The sequence below is a fragment of the Schistocerca nitens genome, chromosome 9, assembly GCF_023898315.1.
Source record: "Schistocerca nitens isolate TAMUIC-IGC-003100 chromosome 9, iqSchNite1.1, whole genome shotgun sequence".
In the NCBI taxonomy this organism is placed as follows: Eukaryota; Metazoa; Arthropoda; class Insecta; order Orthoptera; family Acrididae; genus Schistocerca; species Schistocerca nitens.
In genome coordinates this window covers 137738857-137762769 of record NC_064622.1, presented here as the reverse complement: position 1 = coordinate 137762769, position 23913 = coordinate 137738857, and the positions used below count along the sequence as shown (strand labels likewise).

The 23913-nt window shown below is 39.9% G+C and overlaps 1 protein-coding gene across 1 annotated transcript in view; it reads right to left on the bottom strand.

Annotated features, from left to right (window-relative positions):
• Positions 1-23913, bottom strand: part of LOC126203095 (lachesin-like) — a 140833-nt gene that overhangs the window by 68118 nt on the left and 48802 nt on the right. Inside the window, exon 2 of the mRNA XM_049937338.1 lies at positions 8684-8925. Coding sequence (XP_049793295.1) covers positions 8684-8925 — 242 coding nt within the window. The remainder of the gene's footprint in view (positions 1-8683; positions 8926-23913) is intronic.

The window sequence follows — 23913 nt, the reverse complement described above, 5'->3', positions numbered from 1 at the left end:
GCATAATTACCACCAGAGATGAGATGCTCATCACATCATGGGGTCAGCTCCTGTATATCTGTGTTGAAGAAGGCTGCCATCAGGGAAGAGAACCAGTGTTTGAAAGTCATCTTCAGCTCGCCATCATTGTGAAAATACTGACCGGAGGACTGGAATTTCTCGAGTTTTAAGAAAAGATGGAAATCACTGGAAGCTGGATCTGGACTGTATGATGGATGACCAGCATACAAGGTTATCGTTGATAATGGGCAGTTGCCTCCCCCCACTTCCCCCTCCCAGACCTCTTCAATGTGGATACTTTGATGACCTTTGGAAAACTGTCTACATTAGTGATGCACCATCTGTTTGCTCATTGCCTCCAGTCTATACACTTGACAGCTAACAATGAATTCTGATTGGCATTATGTTTTGTGTGTTAAGGAACTTCACCTCAGACCAAATCTCACAGTTGGTGCTATAAAGAATAAGAGTTGTTATTTTCAGCCACTGCTGCTGGACTACTGACAACGGCTGAAACTTGTGCAGCCATCATATTACTGTTATGTCATATCTCTGTTACGTATGCACTATATATCCAGCTAAATAACTTGATTTTTAAAAAAATAATGGGGAAACTTATTTCTGGATGACCCTTCTAGAAATTAATTTTGTTTCCTCATGATAAATGTTACACATGACAGGGCTAGACTAAAAGATCAATTAGGTTCCAAAGCATATTTGTTTGCAAGAACACAATGTGCAAAGCAGGGTGATTATGAAAAAATAGATGCACTCATCAAGTTTTGGATGCATTCTACAGATGTTCCTTGTATGTGCCCTTGGTCACCTGGCACACATTCAAATGTTAATCCAGTTCTGTCCATAGGTTCACTAGCACGTGTCCATCAACATCTGTCACAACAGCAGTGATGCATTCCTGTAATTCTTTCATGTTGTTGGCATTGGGAGTACATAAACTTTGTCCTTAACATAATGCCCCAGGAAGAAACCACGTGGCATCAGATCTGGTGAACACACTATCCAGCTACGTGGCAGTTCTCCGTTCAGAAAGGCATTGATTATTGTGCTCCAGTGAGGTGGAGCCCCATTCTGTTGAAAGTTGGAAGCCAATGAGTCAGCAATCAGTTGTGTCAATGACCACAACTGTAACACATCCAGGTACACAGAACCTTTCGCCATCTACTTCATGAAGAAAAGGGGGCCATACAACTTTGTCTAGGAGATTCACTTTTTGTAAATCCCTTTCCATCTCAACATAGACATGCCACTATTCAGTACCCCACACACTCACTTTTGCCAAAAGATGGAAAGTCACCTCATCTCTGAATAACAACATCCCCACAAAGTCATCATCATCTTCCATAGCTTGCTGCATTAGAATATTAAATCCCAATCAGCTGACATAATCATCTGAAGTCAGGTGTTTTAACAGTTGCAAATGGTAGAGTTTGAAATGCAAATGTCACCACAAAACATTGCACACTCTTTTCTGCGCAATGCCCAGTTCCCGGCTTGTATGAAAAGTTGATTTCTGTGGGCTGTGCACAAAGCTCTGTCTCAAACACTCCATAATTTCCTCAGACAGTCAGTCATCCTATGCTTTTTCCCTTTACACAGACAGCCAGTGTCACGGAACTAACAAAACCATCACAAAATGCTCTGGTAACCAGGTGCAGCTTTTCACCATTTGTGTACAAATGAATGCTGAACACTGATAACCAAAGAACACTTCGCACATTCTAACATACTAAAACTCTTCTCCTGCACTGCCTCCATCTTGTTGAGTGTCATCACACTCCTACCATCTAGCAAGCGCTCAAGTCATGAGGCAGGCTTTTTAAACTTGGTGAGTGTATCTGTTTTCTTATGTATCACCCATCTTTGTATGTCCTATGCTTGTCAATAAGCAGTGTTTTGAAATCTGATGAATCATTTATTTTAACCCTGTTCATTAATAATAGAAATTCTAAATAAATAAATAAATAATAAGGCAACAATTATGTATGTGATGTAAGAATACACATGCATGCAGCCGAACAAGAACCTTTATTCCTTGAATCCAGATAATCGGGAATTCACAGTGAAATAGAAAGTAAGACTTTTTATTTTTGTTTGTTTGTAAGAGTTCCTTCATTTTTCCTTTATGTCACATGAGAGGTTGTTGGAAATCTTTGCAGCAGAATAAAGAGCTTCACTATGAACTTCCACCCCACCCCCCTTTTTTTTCCAACAGTCTTCTGACTGATTTATGCAGCATGGCATGAATTCCTCTGCTGTGTGCCAATCTCTTCATCCCAGAGTACCACTTGCAACCTACGTCCTCAGCTATTTGGTGGATGTATTCCATCTCTGTCTGTCTCTACAATTTTTGCCTTCTACAGCTCCCTCCAGTATCATGGAAGTCGTTCCCCGATGTCTTAATAGATATCCTATCATCCCTGACCCTTCTCCTTGTCAGTGTTTTCCACATATTCCTTTCCTCTCCAATTCTGTGGAGAATCTCCTCATTCCTCACCTTATCAGTCCACCTAATTTTCAACATTCATCTATAGCATCACATCTCAAATGCTTCAATTCTCTTCTGTTCTGGTTTTCCCATGGTCCATGTTTCACTACCATACAATGCTGTGCTCCAAACGTACAATCTCAAAAATTTCTTCCTCAAATTAAGGCCTATGTTTGACACTAGTAGACTTCCCTTGGCCAGGAATGCCCTTTTTACCAGTGCTAGTCTGCTTTTGGTGTCCTCAATTGCTCTGGCCATCACTGTTTATGTTGCTGCCTATGTAGCAGAATTCCTTAACTTCATCTACTTCGTGACCATCTATACTGATGTTCAAGTTTCTTGCTGTTCTCATTTCTGCTACTTCTCATTACTTTCATCTTTATTCAGGTTACTCTCAAACCATATTCTGTACTCAGTAGACCGTTCATTCCATTCAGCACTCCATGTAATTCTGTTTCATTTTCACGCAGGATAGCAATGTCATCAGCGAATTGTATCACTGATATCCTTTCAACTTGAATTTTAATTCCACTCCTGAACCTTTTTTTATTTCCATCATTGCTTCTTCTGTGTACGATTGAACAGTAGCGGTGAAAGACTACATCCCTGTCTTACACCCTTTTTAATTTGAGCACTTCGTTCTTATGCATACTGTATGTTACCCATCTCTCCCAATAGCTTTCCCCTATTTTTTTCAGAATTTTGAACATTGTGTACCATTTTACATTGTTGAACACTTTTTCCAGATCGACAAATCCTATGAAAGGGTTTTGATTTTTCTTTAGTCTTGGTTCCATTATTAACCACAATGTCATAATTGCCTCTCCGGTGACTTTGCCTTTCCCAAAGACAAACTGGTCATCATCTAACTCTTTACAAGAAGCCTAAGAGCATACTGACATTTATTTAAATCTTTTTTTTTTTTTTTTGTTTACTTAGTCACAATTCAGTACTCATTTATTATTAGCGGCTAATAGCATTCAGGGAGAAAAAAGTACTGGGAAGTGGCAGTGCGAATTCCAAGGTCAATGAAGAGGCCTCTGCAACATGTGCGGTCACCTACTTTACACAGAATTCTGGCTGCTCTCTTTTGCTTAAGAAATCCTGTTTTTACTTTTGCAAAGTAAGCCGGTATCCTGGTATCTAATGCAACACAATATGAGATACTTCTCAATCCAAAATACATCAAACTAAGCATCTTGATTAACACTTTGCAGTCCTATTTTTTACACCCAGTGCTCCGTCTTAGCCACAGCATTTGAATGTGCCTATGCATACCTGAAAGTCTCAAAGAGTGCTTGAGATTTTAGTAAAGGCAAGTAACAATTAACAATTTCAATCAAGATTCTCTATTATTTACATTTATACAAAGCATGACAGATCCTGAAACAGTCAGTAAGATGAAATTCTGTATTTTGTACATATTTCTTGCAGTAAAAACCCTGTAGCTCTGAGGGGAAGAAAAAATATAATGTAGTGAGGTGTTTTTCTTTCAAGAAAATTATTTAAAACTGGTATAATGCAGGTTATTGACAGAGTCAAAATTGGATCTTTTCTATGGTTAGTTACAAATCAGAATTCATATGCAAAAATATTAAAAATACTTCATACCCCCAGGTCTAGACCCCCGCCCTCCCCTACAAACTGTTGTATGACCACCCTTGTCTGTAGATGAAACAATCACCTCTTCCTGAAGTGAGAACAAAAAAAGTTATTACTCTGTGTGCCACCTCCCCATGTGGACTAGCACAATTAGTGCAGACAGACAACGTCAGTTCACCCATCAGCCAAAGTGGAGGTATGATTTGCATTGCAACCATACCAGATGTTCTGCAGTCTTCCTCAAATGATTGTAAAGAAACTATTCAGTAAACAAATGATTCTTTCATTTATTATAGCCTCATACATCAGCTCCATGGTAACATGCCTATCACTTTGCTAATGTGTGAATTTATTGTATTATTTCGAAATTAATTAGCCCATCACATGAAATTCAAACCATTTGCAGTGTAAAATAGAAGTTTATCTTTGGTGGGTGGCAGATTGTTGCTACATCAAAATCTAGCCAACATATTGAATTGTTCTTTAAACTTGAAAGGGCATCTATCTCCAGTACTGAGAAAATGAATATTACAAAGTGCATTCACTTCTGGACACAGGCACAAACAATACAGCAAGAGTGACCTATTCATAGCATCCATAATATCTCATTAATACATACTCTGGTCAATATGTAATATTATTTGATTGGTGTATATTACATGCTTCATTATTTTCAGCAGCAAGTAAGTGCTAATTAACTCGTTTTTAATGAAGCTACATATTTTAAAAATTAGACTACGGAACAACATTAGAAAAGAGAGGCACTTTTTTCATTCTTTTAATACTCTTTCTGCACAATAAACATTTTCCTGTGTGGTTTGCAACAGAAGTGTATAATAGGCACAACTGTAAATTTGTATATCTCATTCTGTATGTTCTCTAAATTACATCGAGCAAATGTCACAATAGTCCTACTATAAGGCCTTGGCCAACTACCTGTCCCATTCTTGACAAACCAAAACTGTAATTGCATAAGTGCCTGTCTATATGAATTATATTTGTTACTCTGAAACTGTAATGCTAAATAATTGGAAATATCCTTGAATAAATGACCCACAGATGAATAAAACAATTACAATAATTGCTTCATTTTGCGTCCAATCTGATGCCATGTTTAAAGAGTTTTTGTAGAGGGAGACATTGAGCAGCCGTTATAAGAAGCAAGAGAAGCTCTATCACTTTTTTACTCAAAGTACACACTGACATCGTTGGTATTTATATAGACCTTACACATAAATATGTCACATTTTAAAATCCACTCAGTATTTTAAAAGTGTTGCTACCTAGATTGGCAGCATAGTAGTAAGATGCCAGGCAATATTTGTTAAAGTAAAACATGCAGAATTGCACCGTGGTCTCCCTTTAAATGGTTGAATAAGTAAGTCCATTGGTCAGACAAAGGCAGTGCCATACCACCTCCAATAGGACCATGACTTGCAAGGCACTGTACAGTTCAAACCAACCCTCGAGTTAATTACAGTCTTATGTTTTTTAAGTAGTACCTGGAAAACACAAACAGCATAGTACCCTGAAGAGCTACCAGAACTTATTCTTCAACTTTTGAAAATATAATGGAATTGGATAAGCAAAAATGCTACTTACCAACTGACAGCAGGAGAACACACATATAAATGTACTCAAATTTGAAAGCTTTCAGAGTCATTGGCTCCTTTTTCTGGCATAAGTGTTGAAGGGGAAGGAAGAGGGGTGAAGGTAAAGTACTGGTGAAGTTTAGAAAATTGGAAGAGTTTGGAAAAGTTGCCCAGAACAATGGGTCAGAAGAGGTGACTTGCCAGATGGAATGAGAAGAAACGAGTGATCGTTGGGGACTGCACAGGATGAGATTTGAAAACCAGATCTCATCCGGTGCAGTCCCCAACAATCATTCTATTTTTCTCATCCCACCTGATCTGGGATTCTAGGCAGCTTTCCCAAACTCTTCCCATTTCCTAAAACTCGCCAGTCCTTTTCCTTCACACTTTTTCCTCCCCCTTCAGAGTATAAAATACTTGTAGTCAATAGAAATAATATAAGGAAATTTGTATAGTTGCTTCAGAATGTCAAGTGGGAGTATGTATACTGCAGCTACTGTGTTGATAGTAAAAGTGAAGAGTTTATAACCACCTTGTAACTCTACCTGTCCAGCAAGTAGGTGGACAGAACCAATAAGAAAAAACCAGTAAATGATGGTTCAGCAGAGGTGTCTGGACTAGACCATTTGTATAACAAATGCTTGTATTAGAATTACAAGTAACATTGTTTCTGGAGTTACTTCAGTGTAACAAAAGTGTAAACTGCTACTTGTCATGTAGAGGCATCTACAGGCAGAGACAACAGTGAGCATTTGAATGTGAATATGTGAGTGTGTTTTGTCTATGTCTGATGCTAAATAATATCTAACAGCCTTTTTTCAATGTGTCTGTCTGCCTCTATGCCTCTTCTAAGTGGTGAGTAGCAAGATATCCTTTTCATATAGCTATTACTACATCCCAGATTTTCCATTCATTGAAAACCCTTACAAAGCTATTTATGAAGTCTAAAAGATGAAAACTATCCATTAATAGTGAATGCCAACACCAAGTCCAAAACAATGTATAAAGCCTGGTAAGGATTTCATATAAAGTGTTAATATTATGAAGAAGCTTCATAAGTGTCCCAAACAAGTATCTAAAATTTGTAATCAACATTTCATAAAATTGGTAATAGGCTTTTGTACTCAATTACTAGATGTAAAGGACCAGTTCCGCTTAGCTTTTTTTTCATTTGTTTTCTGAACTGACAAAAAATATGTAATTAATCTTCTCATTTGTTCAGCATCTACCTTATTCAAAGCATATTGCTGTAAACTAGATTTGGTATTTTGCACTCAAGTGCAAATACAAATAGAATTTGTGGTGGTTCAGCACACTCTATGTATAGTTTACCATGTGAGAAATATTATTGCTTTAAATTTACTCCAAAAATTTGGACTGTTTGCCATTGTGCTTTATTGATAGTCACACTGGAGCCTTTTATAGAACTGAATGGTAAGTTAGTTGAATTGAGTGAAATCTGTGGTGTGAACACTGACTTGCCTCTTTCTTTTTCAGTTAATATTTCTGCTTCTGTGTTTTTATTTAGAAGCTTTTTTCTGTAGGGATACTGGGTAGGCATACTGGAAAAATTGAGCAAATTTAGGAATTCTGTTGAGAAGTTTGCACTTTCATCCTGAGTCACCATTGTATCAATGGACTCTCTTCTTGCAGTTGAACCTAGTTGCTCTCCAAAGCACTCATGGTGCAGTGGACACCTACAAACAGGATTGTCTCCCCCTCCCCACATTTCTGTAATCTGCTCCCTGGGGCTTATGTCCAGAATTCCCATCCAAGTAAGAGCAGGCTTTCTCCAGTGTGCACTAGTGGTGAACTGTCAATGCTGAGTCCATGCAAATGCTCCTCTTTTTGTGTGAACCAGTGCTTTTGTTTATAAACTACTGTTTTCATTTGTGGGCCAGTGCTTTGAACAAGGACCTGAGGACTGCTTCAAAATGACTATTCAAGGACAAATCTGGTAAGTCAGTGTCGTGCATTGCTTAGGGCAGGTAGCTTGCAAGGGCTATAGCTTTCCAAGCTGGACCAGTTGCAATCCAGTGGTTTATGACTCATGTGCTCCATCCTTTTAGCTTTCTCTAGTTGCTTTAGAGAGCTGTCTTCTGATTCCATGGGTCATTAATTCCACACGTGGTGACATATGCAAACACTTTGTATGTTGCTTTGTTTTGGGCCACAGCAGAGTATCCATGTGGGGCAATGCCATCCAGTTCTCACAGTCTTGGAACCTCTACGCATGATGGCATCTAGCCATTGTGTCTCTTTTAGTTACATACTTAATGTGTGTATTTTTCTGCATCTGAACCAACAAAGTGGGATTTTTTTTAATATGTAGTAGTTTATCAATCTTAATACAAAGCTTATGCTGCCAAAGCTTTGCCACTCACCTTTTTGTATCTCCACTGGAACACAGGTTTCATTTTGGTTCCTGCCTTCCCCTTCAATTCACATTAATTTTTGTCATTTGATAGCTGTGATACAAGTTGTGCAAAGTTGTGCAGTGATACACTTAGTGCACTGCCAGTGTTACACCAGTATTACCAACTTCATCCACATTACTCTCTACTTGCCCTCTCTTTCTTCTGTCCCTGCCTCTCTCTTACAGTCAATTTTTGCCACCATCCTAGAAAGTTCTATCTGTTGTCACATACAGTATGAATTGTAATTATCAGTTCCCTCTCTCTTTTTCTTTTGAATGGTTCTAGCATCCACAAGAAGTTTATTAGTATATAGTTAAACTAATATCATATTTAATGGATTTTGAAGCTATTGGTACATTTCATTCATACATAGAAAAACTCTGCATACAATCTGTATTCGATTTTGTTTTTCTGCAATGCTGAACTAGTGAGTAATGCTTAACTAGTGAGTACATTATGATGCCATATTGTAAAATATTTTGTAAAATAGGATTGAACTGTAGTTACTAAAAGTTTGTTGCCTCTAAGTAAAGTAAAATCAACAGGCAGTAAATATCTGTACTTACCAAAAGGCAGTATTCTGAGGTGGCTGTATCAGTTATCACAGAATATCGTGCATTATGAGTAAGAAGTGAACTGCCACTGGATATAATTAATGGAGTCTCTGGTCTGTTAGGATCAATATGCAACCATATCACTGAATAATTTCCTCCATTATTTACTTTGCAGTCTAACTGTACCCTTTCTCCAATATTTACTGTCTGATCTGTTGATATATGAAGTATTGTGGTTCCCTGGCGTGGTGAAGCTGTCATTAAAAAATAAAGTCACCTTGAAATTTATGTTATACTACATAAACTAAGAAAAAGTATGAAATGTATAAAAATGTCATTGTTTAAAATGTAGTTATTTGTAGACCAAGCTTATGCTCATCAAAAGAACGGTGTCAGCAACACAATAGGGTGATAATGACTGAGCAGGCTCTTACAGGAAACTGATAAAGTTTAAAAATGATACTTAGCTTTGGTACTCTAAATGTTATCATATACACTCCTGGAAATTGAAATAAGAACACCGTGAATTCATTGTCCCAGGAAGGGGAAACTTTATTGACACATTCCTGGGGTCAGATACATCACATGATCACACTGACAGAACCACAGGCACATAGACACAGGCAACAGAGCATGCACAATGTCGGCACTAGTACAGTGTATATCCACCTTTCGCAGCAATGCAGGCTGCTATTCTCCCATGGAGACAATCGTAGAGATGCTGGATGTAGTCCTGTGGAACGGCTTGCCATGCCATTTCCACCTGGCGCCTCAGTTGGACCAGCCTTCGTGCTGGACGTGCAGACCGCGTGAGACGACGCTTCATCCAGTCCCAAACATGCTCAATGGGGGACAGATCCGGAGATCTTGCTGGCCAGGGTAGTTGACTTACACCTTCTAGAGCACGTTGGGTGGCACGGGATACATGCGGACGTGCATTGTCCTGTTGGAACAGCAAGTTCCCTTGCCGGTCTAGGAATGGTAGAACGATGGGTTCGATGACGGTTTAGATGTACTGTGCACTATTCAGTGTCCCCTAGACGATCACCAGTGGTGTACGGCCAGTGTAGGAGATCGCTCCCCACATCATGATGCCGGGTGTTGGCCCTGTGTGCCTCGGTCGTATGCAGTCCTGATTGTGGCGCTCACCTACACGGCGCCAAACACGCATACGACCATCATTGGCACCAAGGCAGAAGCGACTCTCATCGCTGAAGACGACACGTCTCCATTCGTCCCTCCATTAACGCCTGTTGCGACACCACTGGAGGCGGGCTGCACGATGTTGGGGCGTGAGCGGAAGACGGCCTAACGGTGTGCGGGACCGTAGCCCAGCTTCATGGAGACGGTTGCGAATGGTCCTCGCCGATACCCCAGGAGCAACAGTGTCCCTAATTTGCTGGGAAGTGGCGGTGCGGTCCCCTACGGCACTGCGTAGGATCCTACGGTCTTGGCGTACATCCGTGCGTCGCTGCGGTCCGGTCCCAGATCGACGGGCACGTGCACCTTCCGCCGACCACTGGCGACAACATCGATGTACTGTGGAGACCTCACGCCCCACGTGTTGAGCAATTCGGCGGTACGTCCACCCGGCCTCCCGCATGCCCACTATACGCTCTCGCTCAAAGTCCGTCAACTGCACATACGGTTCACGTCCACGCTGTCGCGGCATGCTACCAGTGTTAAAGACTGCGATGGAGCTCCGTATGCCACGGCAAACTGGCTGACACTGACGGCGGCGGTGCACAAATGCTGCGCAGCTAGCGCCATTCGACGGCCAACACCGCGGTTCCTGGTGTGTCCGCTGTGCCGTGCGTGTGATCATTGCTTGTACAGCCCTCTCGCAGTGTCCGGAGCAAGTATGGTGGGTCTGACACACCGGTGTCAATGTGTTCTTTTTTCCATTTCCAGGAGTGTAGATATTCTGACATTTACACCCTTTGCACCAGAATATAATCAGGCCAATGTCATACTTTGATTCCCAAGAGCTTCTGAACTTCGGTGAAACTCTGATGATGACAAACTGGTAATCTTCCACGGGTGTTATTAACACCAAAGAACTAGCATCATCTGTTCCTGACACCATGTTTGTTTGGTTTGAGGGCTATCAGCTTGATTTCCACATGGTGAACTGGTGTCAAGAAATCATTGCCATGAGTATACCATAATTATTAATAATTTCGCAAGTCAGATTTAGAGAGACTTGGAGAGAGTTAGATAGAGTGGAGAGAATTAGATAGAATGTTTACTTTAAAACTGAAAAGAAAACAGAAGCCTAAAGGCTACTATAATTTTCTGACAGTTTAATAGTGCATCCTTTTGTGCATTTCACCTGTGAATGAATTGTTGCCTTGTTCCTTTTTCATTTTTTATGTTTATTGTTTCATCCTGGAATTTCCACTATCATAAAATTGTAAATTTAATGCACTTCTAGATAAATATTTGTCCAGTTTAAGGAGGTGTTTCTCAATAAAAACTGTTAACATGTAGCAGCAATCGAAACATCTAAAACTGTACAAAATGACTGAGTGAGAGGGCATTGTAGTTAAGGAACATGCTCTTCATTTCTGAGGAGCACAGTCCAAATCAGTGTTTGGCTATACATATATAGGTTTTCTGTGGTTTCTCCATGTCATATAAGGAGAACATGAGCATGATTAATTAGAAAAGCAGTAGGTGATTTCCTGCCTGACACTTACCCAAATATAGCTTGTGTTGCATTTCTGATGATCTTATTATCTAGAGGTCATTACACCCTAATCTTCTTTTCTTCCTTCCCTTGTAGAAAATATTCAGACCAAGAATGCATACTGAATAGCTCACATATTATAACAAGCACTGTTCTGCACAGGAAACAAAGACAAAGAAAAACCAAAACATAGAGAATGTCTCAGTCAACAAAGTGGCAGCTGATACGAGTTTGTTAATGGCCGCATTGAGTAGTTGCACAGGTCAATGTGTTCAAATCTAGCCCTTGCCGTGAGTATTGAGATTGATGGTCTCATGGAAGTATGTACAGAGAATTGAAGAATATACAGAAGAAAGAGAAAAAATTAGGTTCGACAATCAGTTTGCCTTCAGGAAAATAAAGGCAACACAGAGGCAGTTATGATGTTGCATTTGATCAGTTATGATGTTGCATTTGATAACACGGACAAGAGTTAAGAAAAATCAATGCACCGTCATAGGATCTGTTGACCTATTAATAGTGTTTGATAACATAAAATGATGTGAGATGTTTGACATTTATGTGTTGTGTGGCTCAGTGGTTAACTGTCAGGTTACAAAGGTCAGTCGTAGGATTTTTATCACTCATTTATCACTTATTTCACCTCTGGTAATATTTCTTAATGTGAAAAATGATAAGCTGTATCATGATGCAGAACCTACATTAAACTGTTGGTGCCTATAACAGGATGGGTAAGTCAGTTCAAAGGCCAGAGGAAGGCAACTGAACCACAGGTTTCTTCCCACTCTAGTCAAGTGTGGCGTGTCGGAAGAGCAACTCTGTGCATATTGCAATTAGTCTTAATCTTGTCTTCGGAGTCTCTATGGGAGTGATATGTATGGGGCTGAAGAGTGTCGTCAGATTCTTCACTTAGTACGTAGTTGTTCTTCAAACTGTGTAAGTAGGCATTCATAGAACAATTGGTATCTAACAATCTGTGTTTTCCAATTGGGTTTTCCAACATTTCTCTAACAAAACCACAACAATTAATGCCACCCATCTTTCTAATAATTCAATATACCCTGTTAGTCCTATGTGGTATGTATCCCATACAGCTTAGCAATTTTGTAAGATGAGACATCCAGTTATAAAACAATTGTACAATGAAACTTCCTGGCAGATTAAAACTGTGTGTCCGACCGAGACTCGAACTCGGGACCTTTGCCTTTCGTGGGCAAGTGCTCTACCAACTGAGCTACCGAAGCATGACTCACGCCCGGTACTCACTGCTTTACTTCTGCCAGTACCTCGCCTCCTACCTTCCAAACTTTACAGAAGCTCTCCTGCGAACCTTGCAGAACTAGCACTCCTGAAAGAAAGGATATTGCGGAGACATGGCTTAGCCACAGCCTGGGGGATGTTTCCAGAATGGCTAAGCCATATAAGCAAAATATACAAACTGAGTAGTCCATGTGAAAGATAGGCAACATCAAGGCTACTATGAGCGTAGGAGTGTCGTGGTCCCGTGGTTAGCGTGATCAGCTGCGGAACGAGAGGTCCTTGGGTCAAGTCTTCCCTCCAGTGAAAATTTTATTTTCTTTATTTTGGCAACGTTATGATCCGTCCGTTCGTTCATTGACGTCTCTGTTCACTGTAATAAGTTTAGTGTCTGTGTTTTGCGACCGCACCGCAAAACCGTGCGAGGCGAAAGGACGTGCCTCTCCAATGGCAGCCGAAAACATTTGATCGCAAGGTCATAGGTCAACCGATTCCTCCACAGGAAAACACGTCTGACATATTCTCTATGACACTGGTGACGGTATGTGCATCACATGACAGGAATACGTTGTCGACCCACCTAACTTGTACACTTGGCGGATGGGTAAAAAGATTCGTCTACCTTGCCCGATTTAAGTTTTCTTGTGGATGTGATAATCACTCCCAAAAAAGTGATGAAAACATAAGAGTTTGTCACATAAACTGCAACAAATGAATGCAACAGTTTCACAGTCGCACGGTTTTCCCTGTGCTCTGTCAAAACATTTGTTTTTAACGTTTTCAAATTTTTCCGTGTGTAGACCGTCAAATCCTGCATATGTCCAAGCAATTCTGAACATGTCCTGGAATTTTGGAGAGCGAAGCTGATTATGTGTAAGTACCTGAACATTGATAATTGTCTGAAAATAAAAAATTAAACTTTTCACTCGAGGGAAGACTTGAACCAAGGACCTTTCGTTCCGCAGCTGCTCACGCTAACCACGGGACCACGATGCTCCGGAGTTCAGAGCAGCCTTGATGTTGCCTATCTTGCGCATGGACTATTCATTTTGTATATTTTGCTTATTTTTTTCATAGTTCCACAAAACTTCTTCCTGTTTTCTCGATTGATCTGTGTTCAGTTTTTCAAGGCCTATCCACTGTGCCAACTTATAACTAAATCTGAGGGGGGGTGCGATGGGGAGGTTCCCTTGTTAGAACAGGTAGTTAGGGACCCCACTCATGATGGAAATATATTGGATCTAATGGCAACAAATAGACCTGATTTCTTTGAGGATGTCCACATTGAAACTGGTATCAGGGACCATGGCACAGTTGTTGTGGCAACAAATGATTATCAAAGTACGAAGGCCAACTAAAACAAGCAGAAAGATCTATGTGTTCAGTAAACTAGATAAAAAATCAGTAGTGCCATATCTCAGTCAGGAAATTGAGACTTTCAGCACCGGACAGAAGCACACAGAGGAATTCTGGTTCAAGTTTAAAAGAATAGTTGACTGTGCAGAGGATAGATATGTACCCAGTAGAACAGTTCATAATGGGAGGAAACCTCCACTGTATATAGTCACTTTAAAGAAGCTTCTAAAGAAACAGAGATTACTGCATAATAGGTGTAAAACAAAGCGTAAGGCTACAGATATAAAGGTGCTGAATGAAACGCATTTGGCTGTCAAGAGATCAATGCACGATGCCTTCAATGACTACCACAGCAGAATACTGTCAAGTGATCTTTCGCAGAACCCAAACAAATTCTGGTCATACATAAAGGATGTTAGAGGCACCAAAGCTAGCGTCCAGTCCATAGCAAATGAGACAGGAAATGAAATTGAGGATAGGAAAGCAAAAGCTGAAATGCTGCACGAATGGGCACAGATTTATTTAATCCTACGGAGATTGTCACAGAGATACTGAAGGAACAACTGGAAGACTCTTGGGACAGTTCACAGCTATCTTAGATGTAAATTGTCCTGAGAAAGTCTATTAACAAAGTTCCAAAAACTGGCTCTAGGAATATACTACAGCCCCCCATGTATCGCTCACATAGAGATCGTAAGGGTAAGCAGAGTAATTGCTGCACACACAAAGGCATTCAAACAATCATTCTTCCTATGCTCCATCCCTAGTAAGTGATACAATGGGATGTACCCACTGTCATACACCTCACTGTGGTTTGCAGAGTATAGATTTAGATGTAGGTATCATCATAGTACCAACTGTGAAAGTCTTTTTGGATTTCAGGAAAGTTTGTTGATAGAAGTTTGCTGCCAACATTTTGGAGTTCATCAATAAAAGATGAGGAAGGCTGGAAAATTTTGTGACCTAAGTGTAAGTGGTGCAACAGGGAAATGATTTGATTCATACCCTTCTGACAAAGAGCAGAAAGTTGCACTGGATACTTTCATTATCAGAATGGGGTACCATTGCATGTGGAGTGCCCCAGGGCTTATTTCAGGCTCCTCTATTACACTTTTTATCAATCACCTACCTCTTTGTATACAGAATATTGTAGATTACAATCTTTGCTGATGATGCTATCGTACTTAGTGATAATTTGTTCCACAAACTTGACGTGTTAGTTTATAAGATTTGTATGAATATTATGAACTGGTTTAAAATAAGCAGTCTTCAACTTAATTACAGTACACAAACTTTATTCAGTTTTACACAACCTCTGTTCAAGAAGAAATAAGAGAAATTCTGGGTAACCAGCAGATAGCGAAGGTGTATACTACAAAATACCTGGATTTACATACTGATAGCAAATTAAGTTGGTCAAACACATCCCAAATCTGTGGAAAAGATTGTGTTCTACACTTTATACTTTACACATTGTTTGCTTTTGTAGAAATATGTAAATTCTGTAGAAATATGTAAACTATTAAATCAGTTTATTATGGTTATTTTCATGCCTTTATAGCTTATGGAATCATATTTCGGGGAATCAGCCAATTGTTAGCAGGTTGCACAGAAACAAGTCATATGAATTATTAACAGAGTCCACTTTATAGATTCACAGGCAGAAACCTCTTTAAGGAACTTGAAATCCTGATGTCTATTACACAATATATGTTCTCCCATATAAGTTTCAAGCCGAAAAGGGGCCTTTTTAAATCCCATATTGTGCATCACAATCTTGATACTAGAAGAATACAAGACATGGCCACTCTGAATATACAAATCTGAGTATGGTACAGAAGGGGATCCATTTCAGTGGTTATATGACTTTTAATGTCCTACCATCACAAATTAAGTGTATTGTTGATGATAAGCTCTTGTTTAAAAAAAAACTTAAGGTGGTTCCTATTGCAAGCATTATTCTACACTGCAGAAGAGTTCCTGAACCATAATGTGTAATATCTATGTACCTATAACACCTAGATACATTCCCAGATCATTATATGTATGCCTGTTATTATTGCTAGCATACTTAAATACTTTGTTTTTCTCTAATAGAACCTAAGCTGTAAGGAACTTCATTTGAAATTTACTGGACTACTTAAATAATACCATATAATGTATGTAATAATCACACGAACTTGCAAAACTGACTCGTTCCATATCTTGTGACATATTCAAGAGCAGGAATGACAAGAACATTAAATAAATAAAATAAAAGTAATCATAGTGTAATACTCTTTTTCTTTTCCTGAAGTGCAAAATTTTGTATTCTGAATATGTGAAATATATTGTCAAGCTTTGCACCACTTTGAAATCTTTTCACGATATGCTTGCATATTTGTGAAACTTTTTTCCAGATATAACATTATTACAGATAACTGCATCATCTGCAAAATGTGTTGAGGTTACTATTGCTACTGTCTGTCATGTCATTAATATATGAGGTGAACAACAAGGTACCAAACACACTTCTATGGGGCACATGAGAAGATACTTCCAGTTCTGGAAGGGGGCAACTGTTAAAACTAAGTTCTTAAAAACAGCCACAATTTGCACTTTGTATTTTTTATTTACCAACTTTGCTCTTCAAGTGAACGAGAGAATTATACGAATATAAGGTTGAAAGTTGGCTGACAGCATTAAAGATTGCATTTAAAGTTGGGCGACAGCTCTCAAGATTAAACTGGCTGTACTATAGTAATTAAATTTACGTCATTTTCGTCTTTGTCAATGTAAATATCATCATTTACTTCTGTACTTTAAACGTAAGTTTAAAGTACTATTGTACAGCCAATTTAATCTTTAGAGCTGTCAGCCAACTTTAAATACAATCATTAGTGCTATCAGCCAATTTTCAACTATATTCAGATGATGCTCTTGTTAATTTGAAGAGCAAAATCAATAAATAAAAAATACGAAGTGTGACTTATGTCTATTTTCAAGAACTTACTTCTATTTCTGTTTATTCCTCTGCATCCAAGATACCACTCCGCATCCTCCCTACTCATCGATGCGCAGGTCACCGAAGTGGCGACAAATCAAAAAGACTTGCACCCGGCGAATGGTTTACCCGATGGGAGGTGGCCCTAGTCACACGACATTTCATTTCATGAAGTACCATTAAGTGCCTTTCAATGGAGCTTTTTTGTTATCTGAGATCCATATTTACATCTGTACTCAGAAAATTACAATGAGTGACAAAAGGCACCATTTATTAGTATTTCTGTTCATTCCATTCATTAATAGAGTAAGGGAAGAATTGATGCGTATGTGTCAACATGCTACATGGTCTCCAAAAGAGGGGACCAAAGAATATTCCATTACTCATGCCTGAAAACCAATTCTTGGAAATACCTAAGTAGGTTTTTGTAATATACACATCACTATGCAATGAGTGCCTACAACCTTTCAGTTTTCTGTTAAACTGTTCCACAAGGCAAATACATTTGTATTGTCACAACCCAACATTGCCTACAGGTACGTATTTTCCAGCTTTTCTGTTAAACTCTTCCATGAAGCAAATTAATTTGTATTGTAACAAATCAATATCAGCACTCTTAGCAAATGCTTTAGTTAGCAGTGCAGAGCTCCACTACAGTACTACCTTTGGCCAGTAGTTTGCTCTGAAAAATAGCTGTGTGTGCTGATACTCTTCAGTGAATCGTGGTATTGGTAATTAGGTGTACATTATGTGCGATAGCTGCCTACATTATTTCGTTACAAGTATCTCCACCTGGTTCCATTCCACAATGGTGACCCCACGACACACTTCAGCACCTACTATGGATTTTTCAGCATACTTTGCCTCATCACTTATTTGATGACAATGGAGCCATAGCAGTTACACTTCTGGTGAACTGGTGACCTCCAAGTGCAAGTGTTTTGTTTAATGTTCCAAATAAACAGGAACAATTTACATTTCCTCTGAAATGTGAAAGTGCCGTGCTGTTGGTAGCAACAGTGAACGTCACATACATGAACAATGTATAGTGGCTGCTCAACTTCTAGATGATTTCGGTAATGAGCCTAATCTCTTTTCCTATCAAAAAGACACTTGTTATCAAACTGTCACAGACAGATACAGTGGCATGTCATCTGAGTTTACTGTACCAGCTGTAATATTTTTGCAGAACCCGTTTGTGATATCATGTGGTGACCAGCCAGCTGGGTCATGCGAAAATACTCGTGCAGTTTTCTTCTACACTGCATTTGGACCTACGGAGCTCATCTGCCGCTGCTCTCTGCCCTTCCGTGCCATCATATCAATACAAAAATTTCTGTGGAACTTTTTACTGGACTCCTGCTCCAAACTACCACCCTTTTGCCTGGAACAACTGGCAAGGTTGCTTACTATTTTTTAGTATACTGTGCACAGCTATGTCATTTTTAACAACAGCTTCAAGTTTATCAAACTGTTGAGCCATACAGGCAAGCATGCTGACATCATCAGTGACATCGTTCAAATACCTCCGAACAAGAACAAATGCGACATTGTGAAGGCAGTTTTGCTTCACTGTTTAACTAGAACGCTGAAACAACTATTATGGCAAATCATTTACAAGCAACTATGCGCCATTATACCTGTGTATTACTGGGGGTTGTGAACATAAAATAAAAGACAGTGAAACGCAACTGTGCATTTGTTGGCTACATCATTTACAGTAGCCACAGTCCAAATTACAAACCACATTTTTCAGCCAGTGTAGCAACGCAGTACATCGACACTGAGAGCAACACTCAGCAGGCGGCTACGCGGGTAGCGGAGGCTGTGTGGCGAGGAATGGGCAGTTTTTTAGGTTAGAAGGCCTTGGGAAAGTATGGGGTGGGCTGCAATCTCAAAGGGTGCATGGCAAATAATAGGACGTGCTTGGATCAAGGAACAGTCGGAATTGTAGTTGTAAATTGTTGTGGTTGTGCTGGGAAAGTCCCTGAGCTTCAAGCGCTAATAGAAAGCACAGAAGCTGAAATCGTTATAGGTACAGAAAGCTGGCTAAAGCCTGAAATAAGTTCTGCAGAAATCTTTACGCAGTCTCAGACGATGTTCAGGAGAGATAGATTAGGCAGAATTGGTGGTGGAGTGTTTGTGTCTGTCAGTAGTAGTTTATCTTGTGAAGTCGAAGTTGATACTCCGTGCAAACTGCTATGGGTGGAGGTTATACTTAACAGCCAAACTAAGATAATAATTGGCTCCTTCTACCGATCCTCGGACTCCGATGATATAGTTGCTGAACAGTTCAGAGAAAATTTGAGTCTCATAACAAATAAATACCCCACTCATACGGTTATAGTTGGTGGGGACTTCAACCTTCCCTCGATATGTTGGCAAAAATACTTGTTCAAAACCGGTGGTAGGCAGAAAACATCTTCAGATTTTCCTAAATGCTTTCTCCGAAAATTATTTCGAGCAGTTAGTCCACGAACCCACGCGAATTGTAAATGGTTGCGAAAACACACTTGACCTCTTAGCCACAAACAATCCAGAGCTAATAGAGAGCATCATGACCATGGAGGTAAAATTATGAGGAGTTGTCACGACGTCTCAAACCTGAAGCCGACCCAAGTGAAGATCCGCCATGTTAGCTACCCCAAAACATTCGCTTCTGGTGGTTTGTTTCCGAGTAGTCGTGAAGTGTTTTGATTAAAAAAAAAAAAAAAAAATGCCGGCTTGCGTCGCTTATGGGTGTACTAATCGTTCTGATTGTAGTCTAAAGTTTAAACAAACCACATTTCATTCGTAAGTGACTTATTTAAGCGCTATTTTCGTATATATACTTGAAATTCTGATGCACTGTTAAGTTTTACAGTGTGGTTTTATTTCTGTGATTTGACTTTAGATTTCCTATCAATCCAACACGAACAGCTCTCTGGAGGTGAGCAATACACTTGGTTTTCAGTGTTTGGTTATTCCGAAGTAACTGAAAAGTCCTGTCCAGAAATATCCTGGAAATGGGGATTAATGTTTTAAAATGCGATAATTTAATATAAACGCAATGTAACTACATGTAGTTAATTAAATGGTCAGTAAAATGTGTGGAACACCTGTACAGTGGTTAAATTATAAGTACTTAAAGGGTTACATATTTGTTAAAGCATAGTTCCCTATCTAAGTCCAGGCTAATCACTGTGTTCTCATGTTACCCTGTAAATTGCTGTTATTTGCCACACTGAATGTCACTTGGAAGGTATAATTTAAGAACAAAGCAGATGTGTAAACTACAACGGGCCTGACAATCTTAAATTCCGTTCTTTTCCTTCGTAATTTAACGAATCTTTCATTTTGTGCCATGACAGCTGGCTTGTTTATATCATCCCTACATCTATGGGACACCAAAGGAAATAAGGTAAGTTTATTGTAAACTTGAACATTTAAAATTTGCATTTGACTTGAAAATGCAACGTATAGAAATCGGTGCCTCTAAACTATCATTCATTGCTTTTGGAGTTCTGGCTTCATCAATTATCGACACAAACACATTGAAAGTGAATAGAAATGGATTACGATAGAACGCTTTTCATAGCACATACTTCTCTTCTGGGTTATTCGAAGTGTATAAACAGAAAGGAATTACAGTACTGAGGCCAGAAGCGTCATATTTTCGTGTCTTATTACTGTATCGAATACGCATTTAAGACCAGAAAAACGTCTGAAGTTGCGTTCCTTATGGGTTGTTTTGGGGAAGGAGACCAGACAGCAAGGTCATCGGTCTCATCAGATTAGGGAAGGACGGGGAAGGAAGTCGGCCGTGCCCTTTGAAAGGAACCATCCCGGCATTTGCCTGGAGCGATTTAGGGAAATCACGGAAAACCTAGTCAGGATGGCCGGTCGCGGGATTGAACCGTCGTCCTCCCGAATGCGAGTCCAGTGTCTAACCACTGCGCTACCTCTCTCGGTGCGTTCCTTATACTGTGTTGTTCACTAAAACAGTGTAACATTTACAATATAACATAAATATCGCGTGCATAAGACAGAAATAACGACTAAGAATCAATTGTAAACACTCGTCTGCTAATGTTTTGGGGGATCCCAGATGGCGGCAGGCCCCGCCCATTGGTTTCAAAACAACTTACAGCGTAAGTCTGTAGCACCATTTCCCCTTATTCTACCTCCATGATTATGACTGATACAGGGATTAGTGATCGCAAGGTCGTTGTAGCTAGGCTCAATACCGTTTCTTCCAAATCCACCAGAAACAAACGCAAAATAATTTTATTTAAAAAAGCGGATAAAGTGTCACTATAGGCCTTCCTAAGAGACAAGCTCCATTTCTTCCGAACCTACTATGCAAATGTAGACGAGATGTGGCTCAAATTCAAAGATGTAGTAGCAACAGCAATTGAGAGATTCATACTTCATAAATTGGTAAGAGATGGAACTGTTCCCTCATGGTACACAAAACAGGTCCTAACGCTGTTGCAGAGGCAACGGAAAAAGCATCCGAAGTTCAGAAGAACGCAAAATCCCGAAGATTTAGAAAAAATTACAGACGCGCGAAATTTGGCACAGACTTCAATGCGAGATGCCTTTAATAGGTTCCACAACCTGTACCTGTACCTACAGATTAGAAAATTGCGCAGGTCGCGCCAATGTTTAAGAAGGGTAGTAGGAGTAATCCGTCGAACTACAGACCTATATCATTGACGTCGGTTTGCAGTAGGGTTTTGGAACATATACTGTATTCAAACATTATGAATCACCTCGAAGGGAACGATCTATTGATACGTAATCAGCATGGTTTCAGAAAACATCGTTCTTGTGCAACGCAGTTAGCTCTTTATTCGTACGAAGTAATGGCCGCTATCGACAGGGGATCTCGAGTTGATTCCGTATTTCTAGATTTCCGGAAAGCTTTTGACACCGTTCCTCACAAGCGACTTCTAATCAAGCTGTGGGCCTATGGGGTATCGTCTCAGTTGTGCGACTGGATTCGTGATTTCCTGTCAGGAAGGTCGCAGTTCGTAGTAATAGACGGCAAATCATCGAGTAAAACTGAAGTGATATCAGGTATTCCCCAGGGAAGCGTCCTGGGACCTCTGCTGTTCCTGATCTATATAAATGACCTGGGTGACAATCTGAACAGTTCTCTTAGGTTGTTCGCAGATGATGCTGTAATTTACCGTCTAGTAAGGTCATCCGAAGACCAGTATCAGTTGCAAAGCGATTTAGAAAAAATTGCTGTATGGTGTGGCAGGTGGCAGTTGACGCTAAATAACGAAAAGTGTGAGGTGATCCACATGAGTTCCAAAAGAAATCCGTTGGAATTCGATTACTCGATAAATAGTACAATTCTCAAGGCTGTCAATTCAACTAAGTACCTGGGTGTTAAAATTACGAACAACTTCAGTTGGAAAGACCACACAGATAATATTGTGGGGAAGGCGAGCCAAAGGTTGCGTTTCATTGGCAGGACACTTAGAAGATGCAACAAGTCCACTAAAGAGACAGCTTACACTACACTCGTTCGTCCTCTGTTAGAATATTGCTGCGCGGTGTGGGATCCTTACCAGGTGGGATTGACGGAGGACATCGAAAGGGTGCAAAAAAGGGCAGCTCGTTTTGTATTATCACGTAATAGGGGAGAGAGTGTGGCAGATATAATACGCGAGTTGGGATGGAAGTCATTAAAGCAAAGACGTTTTCCGTCGCGGCGAGATCTATTTACGAAATTTCAGTCACCAACTTTCTCTTCCGAATGCGAAAATATTTTGTTGAGCCCAACCTACATAGGTAGGAATGATCATCAAAACAAAATAAGAGAAATCAGAGCTCGAACAGAAAGGTTTAGGTGTTCGTTTTTCCCGCGCGCTGTTCGGGAGTGGAATGGTAGAGAGACAGTATGATTGTGGTTCGATGAACCCTCTGCCAAGTACTTAAATGTGAATTGCAGAGTAATCATGTAGATGTAGAAACGAAGAAATAAAAGTGGTGGAACCGCCACAAGCTCTCCAGATACATATATATTCTTGAAAACAATTGTCATCTGAAATCTTCACTCGAGCCAAGCTCGTAAAAGTATTTTGCAAATTCCGGACAAATTAGATCTTGTCGAGATTTCGGGACATGAAGGTCTATAATGGTGATGGTCTCGATATACCGGAATGGAAGTTTCACTAAAACACAAATTTATGAGACTGTAATAAACAAGGATAAGATATGGGATGGATGCATAAAAGGGAACAGGCAAATGAAAAGAAAGCCAATGAAGACTGGAAATGAAATTAACGAGGTAGTGTAGGGATGGTCCGTTAGTACGTGGGCAAAAAACTTACCTTTGTCTGGACTCATGTGCAGAGCAAGGCTCTGAAAGTCGCATAATTGCTGGAGAGTTTTGAAGCTAGGCACATCATCATTTGAAATGAAGAGTGTGAGGAAGCTAAGGATGCGAAGGAAAGCATAGCAACAGAATGGTAGTCTATACCGTACAACCTAGTTGCGAATTATGACCCGAAAGACATGTCCATTGCTGATGAAACGTGACTGTTCTATTTATTGCACACTGCCTTCAAAAGCCCTAGCAATTCGAGGTGAAACGTGCACCAACGGAAATATGTCAATGACTGATTGTACTCAAATGTGAAAACACTTTAGGTGAAATGGAGAATCCACTGGTAATTAAAAAGGTGGCAAAACCGACTTGTTTTCAAAAACGTGGACGTCAGTAAGCTTCCAGTTACATGGCGAAGCAATGAAAAGTTGTGGATGATGAATTGTCTTATGGAAGAATGGTTGGACTCTTTCAGTGCCAAAATGAAAAAAGGAAATCGTCAAGTTCTCCTTGTCCTGGACAAAGTAAACTGCCACCCAAAAGTCAAGTTATCAAATGTGATATTTGTTTGGATACTGCCAGGGTCAAGCAGCCTCACACAAACTGTGGACCATGGGGTTATTTTCACGTTGGGT